We start from the raw sequence: 14,639 nt of genomic DNA, 5'->3' as shown, positions 1-14,639 counted from the left end.
ATGTCCTTCAAAAAAAACTTAAACATCATACAAAACAAGACGACCTTTATAACCGAATTCACACCAAAAATATGGTTCATACATCGGATATATTATTTGTAAAACTAAAATTTAAATTGTTTATCAAAAATACTAACTTGCACTCTAAATTGGACAATCTTACAACGGAATTTCTAAAAACGATATCGGAAGGTGCACCACAATAAAATCAATTTCTATTATCAAAACAAGTCTACAAATTGACAAATCGTGCAACTAAAATATTTTTAGCCTAACTTTATTTTCTTTTTGTTTCTCTGTTTTATTGAAAAACATGTTGGGGCCTCCTCATCTAACGCCGCACTCACTCCTTTGCGCTCGCTCTTTACTCTTTAGCGACCATAGATATATCTTGATCTATTTCTGTGTTCTAGCGACAAAGATTTTTGGTAATTATGATGAGATATGGTGAAAGATTTTATCATTCCAAAACTATATAATTCAAGGTTTCTTGATAAAAATTAAGAAAATTTACCAAAATTTACTACTGTATTGTAATTGTATGTATGGATTAGTAAATTTATTAATGATTCTTAAATAATTAATAGCAATGTTGGCCCAATACGACTTGATTGGGTTAGGTTAGAGGCGCCTTAGCCATCGTGGTTATTTTTTTGTTAACCACCCAGAAATAGGAGCCCCGCGTAGCGTTGTTTTTTTTTTTTTTCTTTAATAGCTTGTCAACCCTTAGAGTGCAATTCCTAAGCCGGAGGCTTAATTATTTTGCAATATGTCGGTAAAGAACCCTTTGTGCGCGAATCCGACTCGCATCATTGCCGATTGTTTATTATTATTGTTTATAAACTGAGTTACCATTCACTGTGCCAAAGTTTAGTCCATGTTAAGTTAGCACTTAATGATTTTTATGTGTTCTTAATTATACGAACATAACAGATTAAATTGGGTTTTATTTAGAATAAATGATGTTCCTAAAAGTAATTTAGGTGATGGTTTTCCTTTAAAAAGTTATAGTATGTTTGTTGAACTAAGGAATTGTTAGATATACAATTTTAATAATAGTTATTCGTTTAGTAAAACAGTTTTGCAAATAATTTTAAATAGTATGCTGAATTAGCATTATTTAGGGTGCATAATTAGTGTGCAAGTCAGTATTTTTGGTGAAACTTTCAAATATTTTGATCGAGAAAAGGGAATATACAGATATTGATTTAAATACATGCCAAAGTCCTTGATTTTGCAGCCCTGAGTCCTAATATAAAATTAATAAAAAACATTTGACGCTTTAGAAACTTTATGGAAGTGGATATCATGTTGAGATAAATTTTAAACCATATTTTGCTAAATTTTACCAGCAAAAGTCTGTAGAGTGTTGTGAGTCTAAAGATAATATCAAGGTAATATTTATTTTATTTATATTGATTAAAATTAAAATAAAGAAAGTCTTCTCATTTTAACATTTTTGCTATTTCAGATTAAGCGACTATGTTAGTATATCCGCTAGTTTTCACGTCGTTTATGTTATTCGTGTGGGGTCCATGTTTGAAGAAAGCTATTTGGGCCAAGCCAGGGCCTGTCTACGCTAGGGACCGCAAAAACCGGGTGTATGAAGTAACTCCTACTAGCCTCTGTTGTCAAGGAAACCTTTGAGATGGAATTACTCTTTTTGTAAAAACTTTTTGTAATTTCTGTGGAGCTAATATAAAATATGTTATCATGTTTTTTTCCTATGACATTTAAATAACGTTGTAGACTTTACATGTATTTTCGAACTTTAAAAAGTAAATAGCGTCCTTTTTCTGCACTATAATTTTAGTGAGTTTACGCCACCTTTCATATCCTTTTTTTTAACTTATATAAAATAATTCTTAACGTCTAAGGTAAAAGGTATGCAACGCAAAACACATTTTTTTATTTAATAAACTGGTATAATATTATGTTCTACAATTTACAAAACATTTATTATCAAAAGTAATAAGAATACGAATCAGAAATCAGTGTACGTATTCACAGTAGCACCGATGTTGACATAGAAAGTACATTCTTACAATTTATTTTGTTTTGTTTGAGATTCGCATCCAGGCGAGGTGACAATTTTATGTTTATTTTTCAGTAATATACCTACACGTTTTGAAATATGATTAAACCATATCGAACCATTAGAATAACCATCATATTTAAATAATTGTAAAAAGTATCAGAGTAACCAGTAATTAGAAGCGCTGGTTTTGTAAAAGTTATAAATTACAATGAAGATAATATAAAAAAGTCCTTTGTTTCGATCGGATATTTGTAATAAAATAACACAGTATTTTCTACTTTTTTGTACTTAAATTACCTATTATTGTGATCTTACGATACTATTTAAAGGTACGGTTTTTATATTATTACATTTACACATTATTGCTTACTTTAAAACATTATTTTGATATTGAGTAATCTTGCAAGTTACACTACCATTGTTTATAAACATTAGACTTATTGCTAAAGATGTAAGTGAATATGTGTGGTATTCTGATATGAATAGTATTAAAAGACACTTTAAGCATTTTTACAGGCACAGACAGAAAATAAAATTCGAAATAATATTGAATGCAGAATAACAATAATAATATGATTTTTGATAACTAAAAAAAAATTAAATGGGTGTCATATATAATTTTCTGTAAAAATAGTTAATATACGATGATTTATAATCAACAATATAATTTGTGTATAAATAAATTGATCTCTATAAGTACAAATACCTGTAAAATAAAAATTTAAGCAGCATACAAAGAGGCTAACCAGAGAATACATAGTTTTAACTCAAACAAAAAAGTATTTTAAAAACAGTTCGATGTATGCAGTTAGTACCCAAGTAGAATTGGAAGATGTAACACGATAGATGAGTAAATTTACCTAGATTTAAAAATAATATAACTTGTAAAGTTTTTATAAATTCTGAACACACTTCCGTGTAAAGTGAATTTAATGGTAATCTCGACAATATTAATGAACTTGGTACATTGACCTATAGTTACATCGTTATTTTACTGATCACTGACTGAAATTAAAATTTTTACTATCGTTATTTTATATAGTTAAACCATGACCGAAAGAAATTCAACCTGCTGACCGCCGAACTTTGATATAAAGACTAAAGAGGGCACTAAATGATGATAAATTAAGAGGATACACCAGGGGCTAGAGAAATGAAAAAAAAAAGTACGTGTAATATCTATAGCTGTCTCCGTTACCTCAATCCTATACCGCAGAACGCGATAGAGACAACTGCAGAAAATCAACGATTCGTTGTCCCCTGATTCCTTCTCCAAAACTTAACCGATTTAAGTACTTTTTCATTAAAGATTAAAGAAAGGCTTGATCTGTGTTCCTATATTATTTTTGTTGTAAAATCTAGCCAAATCTGTTTTCTGGATGTTTGAACACAGCAGAAAATCTGGCCATTCTTTTGGGTTTTTGATTGTTCATATCTTATTTAATAATAGAATTATGAAAAAAAAGAAAACATAGGGACATTGTATTAGTGGCCGTAGATATTCAGGAAAAAAATTATAACTCTACTAGCATTTAATCCAGGGAGCAAACAGGGGACAACGTTTGTATGGAAAAAGAGCGGTGAGGACTTCTCTTAATACCAATTCGGTATCGCTTTCCAAAACTTTTCTATTTTAAAGATATATTATAAGCTTATAACAGAAACTTAGTATAAAATTAAAGACTCTCGAAAACCATCTAAGTTCTATACAAATATACTTGACGATGACAATGATTATACTAAGAGGGATGTTAGAATTTAGAACATTCTGTTATGTGTTGCAGATTCCGCATTAGGATACTGCTCTCATTAACTTCAGTAGCGTAGCGACTGTAAGAATCCTATAAAAACCTTTTTGGGGTCCCTCTGGGTTCTTTTTGGAGTTTAGATGCCCTTTCCTTGATAGTTATGAGTATGTAACTTATAAGTCAATGTACTAGAATTCTTAGCTATTTAGTATTTGACGAGCTCGACGGCTTTATTGAGTATGAGAGAGACATCCATGGGAGGGAAGTTCTGTAGCAGTTTGACGTTGGACGCAAAGTCACCACTCAGCAAGCTTTCTCGTACTAACCTGTAAAATAAAATAACATGGCAATTATAGCAATGGCGGGAATTATTATTATTATTTGAGTATTAAGGTCACTGACCTCCATTATACAATTAAGCAGGGGCGGATCTACTATATGGCTTTTTGGGCTGCAGCCCAGGGCCCCGCGAATACAGAGGGCCCCCAACCGAACTGAAACCAATAGCCGATATTGTCAATAATAAAAATTATCTAGAATTACAAAAAATCCGATCATAAGGTTGGCGCATTATTCAAATGCCGTAGACGAACATTTAGTAAATGAGTGCATTCAATTAAAATCTTACTTACTGCAGTCAAAGACAGAGTCTTACACCTCTTGCAGTGAATTTTTTTGGCTAATTTATGAAAAGAAACTTGTTGATGTTCTCCCAAACTGCTATACCATCTTAAAGATCTTTTAACGATGCCGATCATTAGCTGTGAAGCAGAGCCATAGAGAAATATAATACACGGGGAGCAGAGCGTTCTTTCTCCAGGATGTCGTATATAGAAAACAAATACAGGACAACAATGTCATCATCAATTATCAGTTCTTTCGATAAATTTCTATTTAACAAAGGACCTACAGTGCGATGACCAAATAAAAGAATTTGCAGTTTGTTTGTTAGTTTGAACGCGCTAATCTCAGGAACTACTGGTCCGATTTCAAAAATTCTTTCAGTGTTAGATATCCCATTTGTTGAGGAAGGCTATAGGTTTTATTTTATCACGCTAAGAATAGGAGAATGTGGAAAAAACGGGGGAAATTATTTGAAAGGGCTTATCTCACGAACTACTCGAGCAATTTTTATGTTATTTGGCACAGATAAGAAGTAGACCACGTGAAGGATCATAGGCTATTTTTTGTGGACTAATTTGTCTGTGAAATATCTAATTTACGTGGGCCGAATAACAGAAAAATTCCTCCAGTAGTTCGTGAGATGAGCCCTTTCAAATAATTTCCCCCGTTTTTTTCACATATCCCTCTATTTCTTCGCTCCTTCTTCGTAGCGTGACAAAATATAGCTTATAGGCTTTTGCAATAAATGGACTATCTAACACTGAAAGAATTTTTCAAATCGGACTAGTAGTTCCTGAGACAGCGTTGCCAGATTTTTTTTATGCCAAGTCGGGAGTTTGGAACTTTTTGAGTGAAAAAGCGGGATTTTTCAGTCAAAAGAGGGACAAAGTAAAAAAAGGTATAAAATCAAAAGATTTTTGAATTTTTATCTTTTTATTTGCGTTAAAATACCGTTTACGTGACAATAGATAGCTAAAGTAGCCAAAGAAAATCCACCCCTCTACCTCCCATACTCTTATCTTCATCACGCACCTTTCTTTTTCAGCACGCTGCACGTAGGTTCGGACTTTCCCCGAAAAGCGGGACTGAGCCTGTCCCGCGCGGGACATTTAATTTTGGTGAAAAAATCGGGACGTCCCACCAAAATCGGGACGTCTGGCAACGCTGTACTGAGATTAGCGCGTTCAAATAAGCCCTTTCAAATAATTTCCTCCCGTTTTTTCAACATTTTCCTCTCTTTCTTCGCTTTTATTAGTCGTAGCGTGATAAAATATAGCCTTTCTCGATAAATGAGCTATCAAACACTGAAAGAATTTTTTAAATCGGACCAGTAGTTCCTGAGATTAGCGCGTTCAAATAAGCCCTGTCAAATAATTGATCCCCGTTTTTTCCACATTTTCCTCTATTTCTTCGTTCTTATTAGTCTTAGCGTGATAAAATATAGCCTATAGCCTTCCTCGATAAATGGGCTATCTAAGACTGAAAGAATTTTTCAAATCGGATCAGTAGTTCCTGAGATTAGCGCGTTCAAACAAACAAGCAAACAAACTAACACACTCTTCCGCTTTATAATATTAGTATAGAATATAGACATACCTAAATCACTACAGAAAAATGTTTTTTGTCAAAATGGCAATTAGTTGAGTAATTAGGTAGGGCCCCTAAGCAGTATTAGCCCAGGGCCCCACAAATTCAAGATCCGCCCCTGCAATTAACGTCAATTGTATATATATATATATATATATATATATATATATATATATATATATATATATATATATATATATATATATATATATATATATATATATATATATATATATATATATGTATATAGTATTCTAAAGATATATTTTTGAAGACGTAAAGAGGTTTGACTTTGACAATGAAAATGAAAATCTTTGTACTTTCAAATTAGTTATCAACTAGCACTTTGTCGGTACTCACATAATCATGGCACAGCATATAGCCACGAGAAAGTGGAAGCGGCGACTGTCTGCGAATAAGGAGTCCCATATCCTCTCCACGTCCGGCAGAGAGAACTCCTGAGAGAGGAGCAGCGTCAGCCATCTGGAATAATCATCTATACATAATATTATGAAACAAAGTCGCTTTTTTCCCTCATGTCCCTTTGTTCCCTTTAATCTTTAAAACTACGCAACGGATTTTGATGATTCTTTCAGTGTTAGATAGGCCATTTATCGAGGAATGCTATAAGCTATTTTTTATCACGCTAAGACCAATAGGAGCGAAGAAATAGAGGAAAATGTGGAAAAAACGGGGAAAATTATTTGAAAGGGCTAACTTGATCGCGCTAATTTCAGAAACTACTGGTCCGATTTGAAAAATTCTTTCAGTGTTAGATAGCCCATTCATAGAGGGAGGCTGTAGGCTATATTTTATCACGCTGAGACTAATAAAATAAAAAAAGAATGTTGAAAAAAACGGGGAAATTATTTGAAAGGGCTTGGCACAGATAAGAAGTAGACTACGTGAAAGATCATAGGCTATCGATTTTAATCACTTTTTCAGTGGCTATATATATATATATATATATATATATATATATATACAGGGTGTAATAAGACCACTTCCGATAACTTTGGGGTATGATTATACTACATTTTCTGATTACGAATATGTATTTTTTTTTTATTTTTTTTTAATTTTTTATTCTTTATTTTTTTATAATTAAAACCCTTTAAACATGATAATAAACCACATAGAAAAATATTTTAAAATATTTTTTTAAATTTTATTATTTTTACCCCAATAAGCATTTGCAAGCGCGCGGTCAACGTTCTCGTGTTCCGAGTACATACCCGAGAACGTTGACCGCGTTAATCAGCTGTTAGCTCCGCCCTACGCACGCTAAGTCGAAAGGTCGTATGCGACGAATGACGATACACTACGAGTTACGACTTACGACAGAACACACAGAAACCCTAATGTATGTCTTTTCAATTTCAAACCCATGAAGGTCACCATGACGTGGAACTTAGAACTCTGACCTCTGACCTCTCATCTAAGCTACTTGCAGTGTTAAGAGTTTAATGGTAGCTCATGTAGAAAACTGTAAGTAACTGTCTGTGCATGTGTAACAACTTACGACAGTATGGCAAACTTCTAAGATTATTAGACTAGTTAAAAAGTTCATCGTAAGTAACGAAACCTATGCGGATGAACTGTTTATCCGCAATCGTCACTTATCAATCGAAATAACAGATGATACACGAAAAAACCTCATACATAAAACTGGCAATTAACTTACGTGAAAAATGTTGAGTTCAAGTGTTCTTACTTCTTTATGCATTTTGAAAATAGTCCTTAACACCAAGCAATAAGACCAGTCACCACCAAGAACGTCAAAAAAACTTCTCGTTAACGAAATGTATCACACCACAAAGTATTTTATTACAACTGAAATAATAATCAATTATTAACACTTTACACAATACTACCACGTTTTGATACTTGAAGTAATTGTTAAAAAATCAAACTTATCTCCTAACAACTCTAACAACCTATTACCTCAATGCTCAAATGGCTACTAAATTAAAAAATCTATTTTAATTTTTGAAATAATGTTCGTCGTGTATCGACTTTCGGAAGTAGTCAAAGGACACCGACCGGCGGCTTGCTTTGATCGCGGCGCCGACAAAGCGCGCCGCTGTGCAGGTGCCCGACGCACGTGTCGCTAATCCATTTCAAGGACAATCTAAGTGTTGTACCCTATAAATTCAATACTATTTAGTCGATATTTAAATTACCATTAAATAATAAAAATTATAACTATTATTTAGTAGATCTCATCTCATTTTTTTAAATTCGATACCTACATTACCGTGATAAAGTGATTGTTATACCGTGGTACGCGTTATGCGCGTCTAAAATACTTTAATACCTAATTAATTAAATAACTTTTAATTATTGTCGCTTTTCTTAATATTGAGTAGGTATTTGTTTATTTTTAGTTTGACAGTAATCAATACGTACTCGTATGTAAAACAATTAATACGATTTATCGATAAAAAAATTATCGATTACTCAAAATATTCACATTGCACAGGGATACATCCCTATTATTTTACAAAGTTTTTTCTTCAATTTTGTTCAGTCGGCTGTCTAACACGCGCCGTGCTGGTGTAGGTACTGTGACGTTTTTGTTTAAGTTTTGTAATTTTACGTTTAGATGTTGTCATATTATTGCTTGTTTTGTGTATTGTTAACTATTTTTTTTTATGTTTGTAATTAATAACGGGCCGTGACAAGATACGTCCGATGATTGTGCGATGCTTTAAGGAACAGGTGAACATCGTCGTCGATAGACGATAGTGCGGTTTAAACAGTGGAATAAAAAGTGTTTAAAGAATTGGAATGTCTCCTGTAATTACTTTTGTTAAGTGTTGAATAACTCTGCAATCTACATCGAGTTAGATGGATCATGGAGCACAGTTCGAACTGCATTTCATAAAAGCAGACAGCTGATCACAGGTCAGTGAACATGTTATCACGTATGTTTTCCATTGATAGGTATTGATAGGTGCAGTAGGTAACTGTGTATGTATTTTTACAGATGTGTAAATCGGATGATGATCGGATGTGAATTATGATTTCTTTTCCTTTTTGGCCGGAAGTAAAAACTGAGTATTTTTGAGTAAAAACCTGAGAAACGGTAATTAATAAATTGTAACATTTTGTTAAATCGTGTAAACTATTGTAATTTATCATTACAATATTGGTGGTTTATTCACTACCTACGGGCTAGGGTATAGGGCACACCACGATCAGCTGTTTTGTCTTAACTCATGACTAGCGCAGAGCCGCGCGCGCGGTATTCGGCGCGGGCGGCGCGGGGGGGCCGGCTCGGCCCGGGGTTTCATTCATCGGCGGCGGGCGATATTATCGCGCATTAACTGCACGCATTATACATTGCGTGTTGAAAATTTTGACTATTTTAAAAACTGGCGATTACATGAAAATTTCTTGCACCAATGGATATATCTCATGCCCTATAATAACCCCACGAAGTTATCGGAAGCGGTCTTTTGACACCCTGTATATATATATATATATATACCTGTGCGGCGCCGGGGCGGGTCGCTAGTTAGTAGTTAATAATAATGGAAGACGTTAAAATAAAAAAAACGTTTATTCCCCTTTTTTGACCACGTCAGTGGAAGAACAACGTAAGTGACAGTTAAAAATTCCCGTTTTTTACATAAATGGAGGCTCTGGTCGGGTCGGAATCGGAGATAATTTACAATTTGTCAGGCGCAGAAATGACGTTCCAGTGCACGCAGTACCATAGTAACAAATCCGTCCGCTCCGTACACGCTCCGATTCCGATCCGGTGGACGCGCACCTTTAATATAGCTTGTACCTGAAACTGTAATATTGTGGCCTCAACTCCTGCTTCTCGAGTCTGTCCCACACTGCTCGGTCGTTCTCTTTAACGCACACGCTGAGTTTATTCATCATATAGTTGATGCCGCTCTCAGTCTCGTCTAGGGTCCGTATGAAAAAGTCTCGAATTTCCGCCATCAGATTTGTGAAACAGAAGAAGCAGTCCGCTTCGGCGTATTCTGAAAATTGTAAAAACATGTAATTATTTTTTTTATTTCGGTTAGTTATTCGAGAATTTAAAGCCTCACAAATAACTGTCGTCGAACAGAAGATTTTTGCGTTAATTCACCATCGTTTTCGTCTAGTATCGATTGAATATTGTCAGATGAAAATAGCTTACCGTCAGGCGTTTCCGAGCCAGACAAAGCAGGTTACTAGCTGAGCCCATTAAAAGTGTGTGTTAAAGTTACCGGCGATGGGCATCGTCGTTTCGACGCGACGTTCGTTCAAAAAGTGTATTCATAATAACCATTTTGAATAAAAATATTATGTGTTTATTTATCCTCGGTTAAGTAGAGTAATACCCTAGGTTGGGACAAGAGGGCAAATCTTTATTTATGTTAATCTAGGGTTAGAGTTAATCTTTATGAAAAGATAAACCAACCAAGACAAGCGACAGCATGTTATAAGAAAATTAACACGCCTTAAAGAAATTACAACATACTGCCAATACTCACTGCGATATTCAACATGAGTAGTAGTCGCGAAGGTATGGTATATGGGTCCGATTATCTCGTTCATGCCCTGCACATACCCCTGGCCAGGGTTGAGCTTGGCGTACAGGAACAGCATACGTTCCACCACCTCCCAGTGCGCTTCGCTGCCTTCCTTCAGCGGGATATAGCTACCCGAGGCGTCCACGCGACGCCTCTCGTCGCTTAGCTGGGAAACAGATATTTATTTATATTTTATATAGCTTTTGCCCGCGGCTTCGTTCGCGTGAAATTCGAAAATGTAGGCTATGTTATATCTCCATCCATTCAACTAAGTCTATGCCAAAAATCAAGTCAATTGCTTGCTTCGTTTGGGCGTGAAGAAAAGACAAACAAACACACTTTCCCATTTATAGTATTAGTATGGAAGTACGGATAATAGCAAATAGATTTCCTAATTTTCCTCAATCGGAATAGAATTTGAGGTTTAGATAGGTCAAGATTGTGACAGAAAGTCACATTCAATTAAAAACAGTGTAGGTAAAAGAGGGTTTACCTACATAATATTGTGGGAATATATTGTAGGTAAAAGAGGGTTTTATGTAGGTAAAAGAGGGTTTACCTACATAATATGGTGGCCAAAAAGGAAGATCTTCCGACGGAGCGAGGTGGTATGCTCGGTCAGGCCGGAGCCAAGGTGATACATCTCAGCTGTCGTATATATACCGACGCGCTCAGAAAACTTCGATAGCGCGATGAATGAAATGAGGAATGTTAGGCGAATTGTGGGTACCGCCACATATAATATAAAATTATTAGCAACTCTCTCCACTCCACGTTTAGGTATGAAACTAGTGAGCATTAACGACCGATCGCTCTTGTTGGTACGTACTTGCGGGCGTAATCATGCAGAATTTACGCCGCGTAACTTCGGCCTAGTGTGTTTAGACCAATGATATTCTATGTTACTAACGTAACTAGATTGGAAGATTGCTACTCTAGTATTTTAGAAACTCATTGGTTTAGACACTTAGATGTCAAAATAAGTGATCGCCCTAAGGGCGAAAATAATATTGCTGTTATCGCTCTTAATTATTGTGGGTAAACATTAAACAATAACAGCGATAACTAATAATCTTTAATAATAATTACAAATATATCGAATTACTATCCGATATGTATACGTATGTAACGATTTTCCCTTATCATATATTTTCCCGTTTATTTTTAGAGAAATTAATTCATGGAGGAATTAATTTGCGTTAATCGTATCAGAAAGTCACGGAAAGTCATAACAAATTACCTTCGCTACGCCGAGACCTCTCCTCTCTAACGTTGAATAATTCAGTACGGATTGTTCCACGCGCTTATGTAGACGTTTCACGCCATTGCTGTTTACAATCTAAAAAAATGAATAAATAACGTACATAATTAAAAAGGCCTACTTCTCTTCTTTGAGAGCTGAAATTATTAATTAATAATATTAAATTATTACTCATTAATAATATTAAAATGAATATTGTTGTGTATGATGAATAATGTTAACAATTAATATTTGAGGAAAAAATATGTATTAACTTTACTAGAGTATGAAGACTACCTAACTTAATTTACCAACTTATTAACTTATGTGTCACTAGCCAGATAATGTGCTTATGATAATAATGAGGACATTGGACATGTTAATAATATTAAATATGAATGTATAAGGTAACTAACTGCACTTTTATGCCCTTTAGAACCTGTGGGATCAAGTTATACCGGATATCAAAGCAAGACCATTGATCAATGAGTGGTACAGCAAGACCTAGATAGATCATTGATTTCTCTTCTGATTCCAAATAGTTAAATAACTTATCTTACCACTGGACACGGGAACTCAGTAGCTGTCTGGAAAAATGCTATATCAGGACATAACCGCCGCACATCTTTGTCTATTTGTAATAAAACTTCATTATCTTTGAAATATGTGCCCCATGAACTATCCGGACTATTGTTCAGCGGATGATCAGAAGGACCACCAGGAGACACAATTATTTCATCTGGAAATAATTTAAAACTTACATAAAAATAAAAATACTATGAAGTCAATTTTGTGGCCAGCAATTGCTATTAAAATTGAGGTACTAAAATTTTTTTTATATCCTTCACACTACAAATAATAAAATCTAAGGAAATATAACTCCCATACTATTACCGTTTTAAATTTGGTTCCTTTCGAACTGTCATGTAACATCAGCCTGATACCGCTCAAGGCCACCTAAATATTGCAAATGTATTGAAATGTGTACCTAAAGTACACTTTTTAGACAAGTATTGTGGAGCATGTTTTTTGACGGAGTTACTTTTCCTTAGTTTTTATTATTCGTAGCCTCCACGCCAACCTTAAGATACCTACTTAAAAAAATATTTTTACTTTTTAATATAATATATAGGTTATCATAAAAACTCACCTATGAACTGGTTATAAAGCTGTCGCTTTTTTGTAAGAGTAGATTCCCAAGAACTCTTCTCTGGAGGGATGTAATTTAAAAGAATTTTCCAAACTAAGGGACGCAATCCGTTATCTTCTGGTATCCCTAAAATAAAGTGTATGTAACATTTTATTTATAAATTACATAATAACAATGTACCAGAATTTAAATACAAAGTAATGACAATATGTACTGTACACTAAGTATATTTATCAATAGCTGTCCTGTGTAATAATCTCTACATAAAATAAAGTCTATTTTAGCTCATTTAGTAAATTACACATAAATTAATACCATTAAAAGCAAGTTTTCTTAGTTGTTCCAAATCAATAATTTCATTATCAAGTAAATCTTCAAATGCTTTTATCCTGAAACAGACAAAAATGGTTAGACTATTTATTATAACATGCAATAATTCTGGTATTCTATTAGATCAGCTTCTGGGACCTAAGCAATTTCTTCAGAAATGTGATCAGGATGCCCAGCCAAATATATTAAAAACCCCTAGGGGGCGGGATGGGGGGAGGGGGTTAAAAAGGTACTAGTTTTGAGTGACATGAGTTCTGTGGCCAATGAAAAGCTAATATGCCAATATCTCGTAAATTGAAATTTGCTTAGATTTACTTAGGTATTGGCAAACTTGGAATAAACTTAAAGTTTGTAACAAATTGAGAAAAAAATTCATGAAGACTGAACAGCCTTCGCAGATTATTTTCTCAATTTGTCGGAAAAGTGTTATGTGACTTGAGGTAAAGGCAGTTGATGAAAGTGTAAGGTAAAAGTAAATAATATTTACTTTTTCCTTACTCGGATTCGGATCTAAATAACAAGTAGTGCTAATTATTTATATTCGATTTCTAAATAAATTTACCAAAAGTTTTTCCATGACACGCCTACATTAAGTGTAAGTTGATAAACACACTTCTAATAAATATTATTATACCTAAACTTTTGAAAGTTAACTTTCAATAATATAATTTACCTGAATTTATGTAGGCTCATCTTAGTTTCAGAACTATTACTTTATACACAAATATTCATGCTGATATTCATACTAACAATAATTATTAAAAATCTTAACGTTTATCAATATAATTTAGAAATAGCAATGTTGAAATGAAAGCACAACGATCGCGAAAAGAAAGCACAGCGATCGCGATAAGTAGTGTCTTTTTGTTCTGTTTTGACTTTTGCTTGACATTTGACAGTTGACTTTTTTTTTCTTCTTTTTTTTTCATAATATGGCGCTCGGCTTTTTAACCATGGCCAGTGTCACAATAGACATAACTACCAGTAGTTCGACTGCAAAGAAACGGACAGGTTTCAATATCTGTCAAATTCGTCGGGTTTCACTAGGATTATGAACGGAATGTGCCTCACTACGACAGTATATTATAAGTTTATGTGCCTCACGCTGGCTGATATAATTTATTTTTAAATATTTAGAATAAAGATTTCAAAATTGGATTCTGACAATTTTAATCGCATGTGCCAAAACACAAACAACAATACGACCAAAGAGGAACACGTACAGCGAATATGTCATAGTTTTAAATTCGTAGGTAACAAGCACGGAGCTAATACTAAGTACTTTGTATGAGCTCCGTGGTAACAAGTTAACAACCCTAGCGACGATTTTCGTCATAATACGTCAAATTTAAAAATTTCAACATCAGTTCTAAGTCGGCATACTCTA

The 14,639-nt window shown here is 34.1% G+C and overlaps 1 protein-coding gene across 1 annotated transcript; it reads right to left on the bottom strand.

Annotated features, from left to right (window-relative positions):
- Window positions 1-3,571: 3,571 nt before the first annotated feature.
- On the bottom strand, window positions 3,572-14,062 carry LOC121738551 (TBC1 domain family member 13). The gene is made up of 9 exons (XM_042130692.1): window positions 13,926-14,062; window positions 13,238-13,311; window positions 12,923-13,048; window positions 12,333-12,511; window positions 11,773-11,871; window positions 10,494-10,698; window positions 9,794-9,995; window positions 6,358-6,480; window positions 3,572-4,112 (listed from the first exon to the last, which is right to left on the bottom strand). Exons 1-9 carry the CDS (start codon window positions 13,943-13,945, stop codon window positions 3,992-3,994), a joined length of 1,149 nt encoding a protein of 382 aa, XP_041986626.1. The 5' UTR covers window positions 13,946-14,062; the 3' UTR covers window positions 3,572-3,991.
- Between the last annotated feature and the right edge of the window lie 577 nt (window positions 14,063-14,639).

This window comes from Aricia agestis, chromosome Z, assembly GCF_905147365.1.
Source record: "Aricia agestis chromosome Z, ilAriAges1.1, whole genome shotgun sequence".
In the NCBI taxonomy this organism is placed as follows: Eukaryota; Metazoa; Arthropoda; class Insecta; order Lepidoptera; family Lycaenidae; genus Aricia; species Aricia agestis.
This window is presented reverse-complemented; position numbering and strand designations above follow the sequence as displayed.

Excerpts from the sequence above, each read along its gene's own strand:
- LOC121738551 (XM_042130692.1), bottom strand. The coding sequence starts at position 13,945 with ATGAGCCTACATAAATTCAG. Across the intron at positions 10,699-11,772 it reads GAGGTCTCGGCGTAGCGAAG|CTAAGCGACGAGAGGCGTCG; the intron begins GTAATTTGTTAT and ends TCTGTTTCCCAG. Across the intron at positions 6,481-9,793 it reads CCACAATATTACAGTTTCAG|ATGGCTGACGCTGCTCCTCT; the intron begins GTACAAGCTATA and ends TGATTATTCCAG.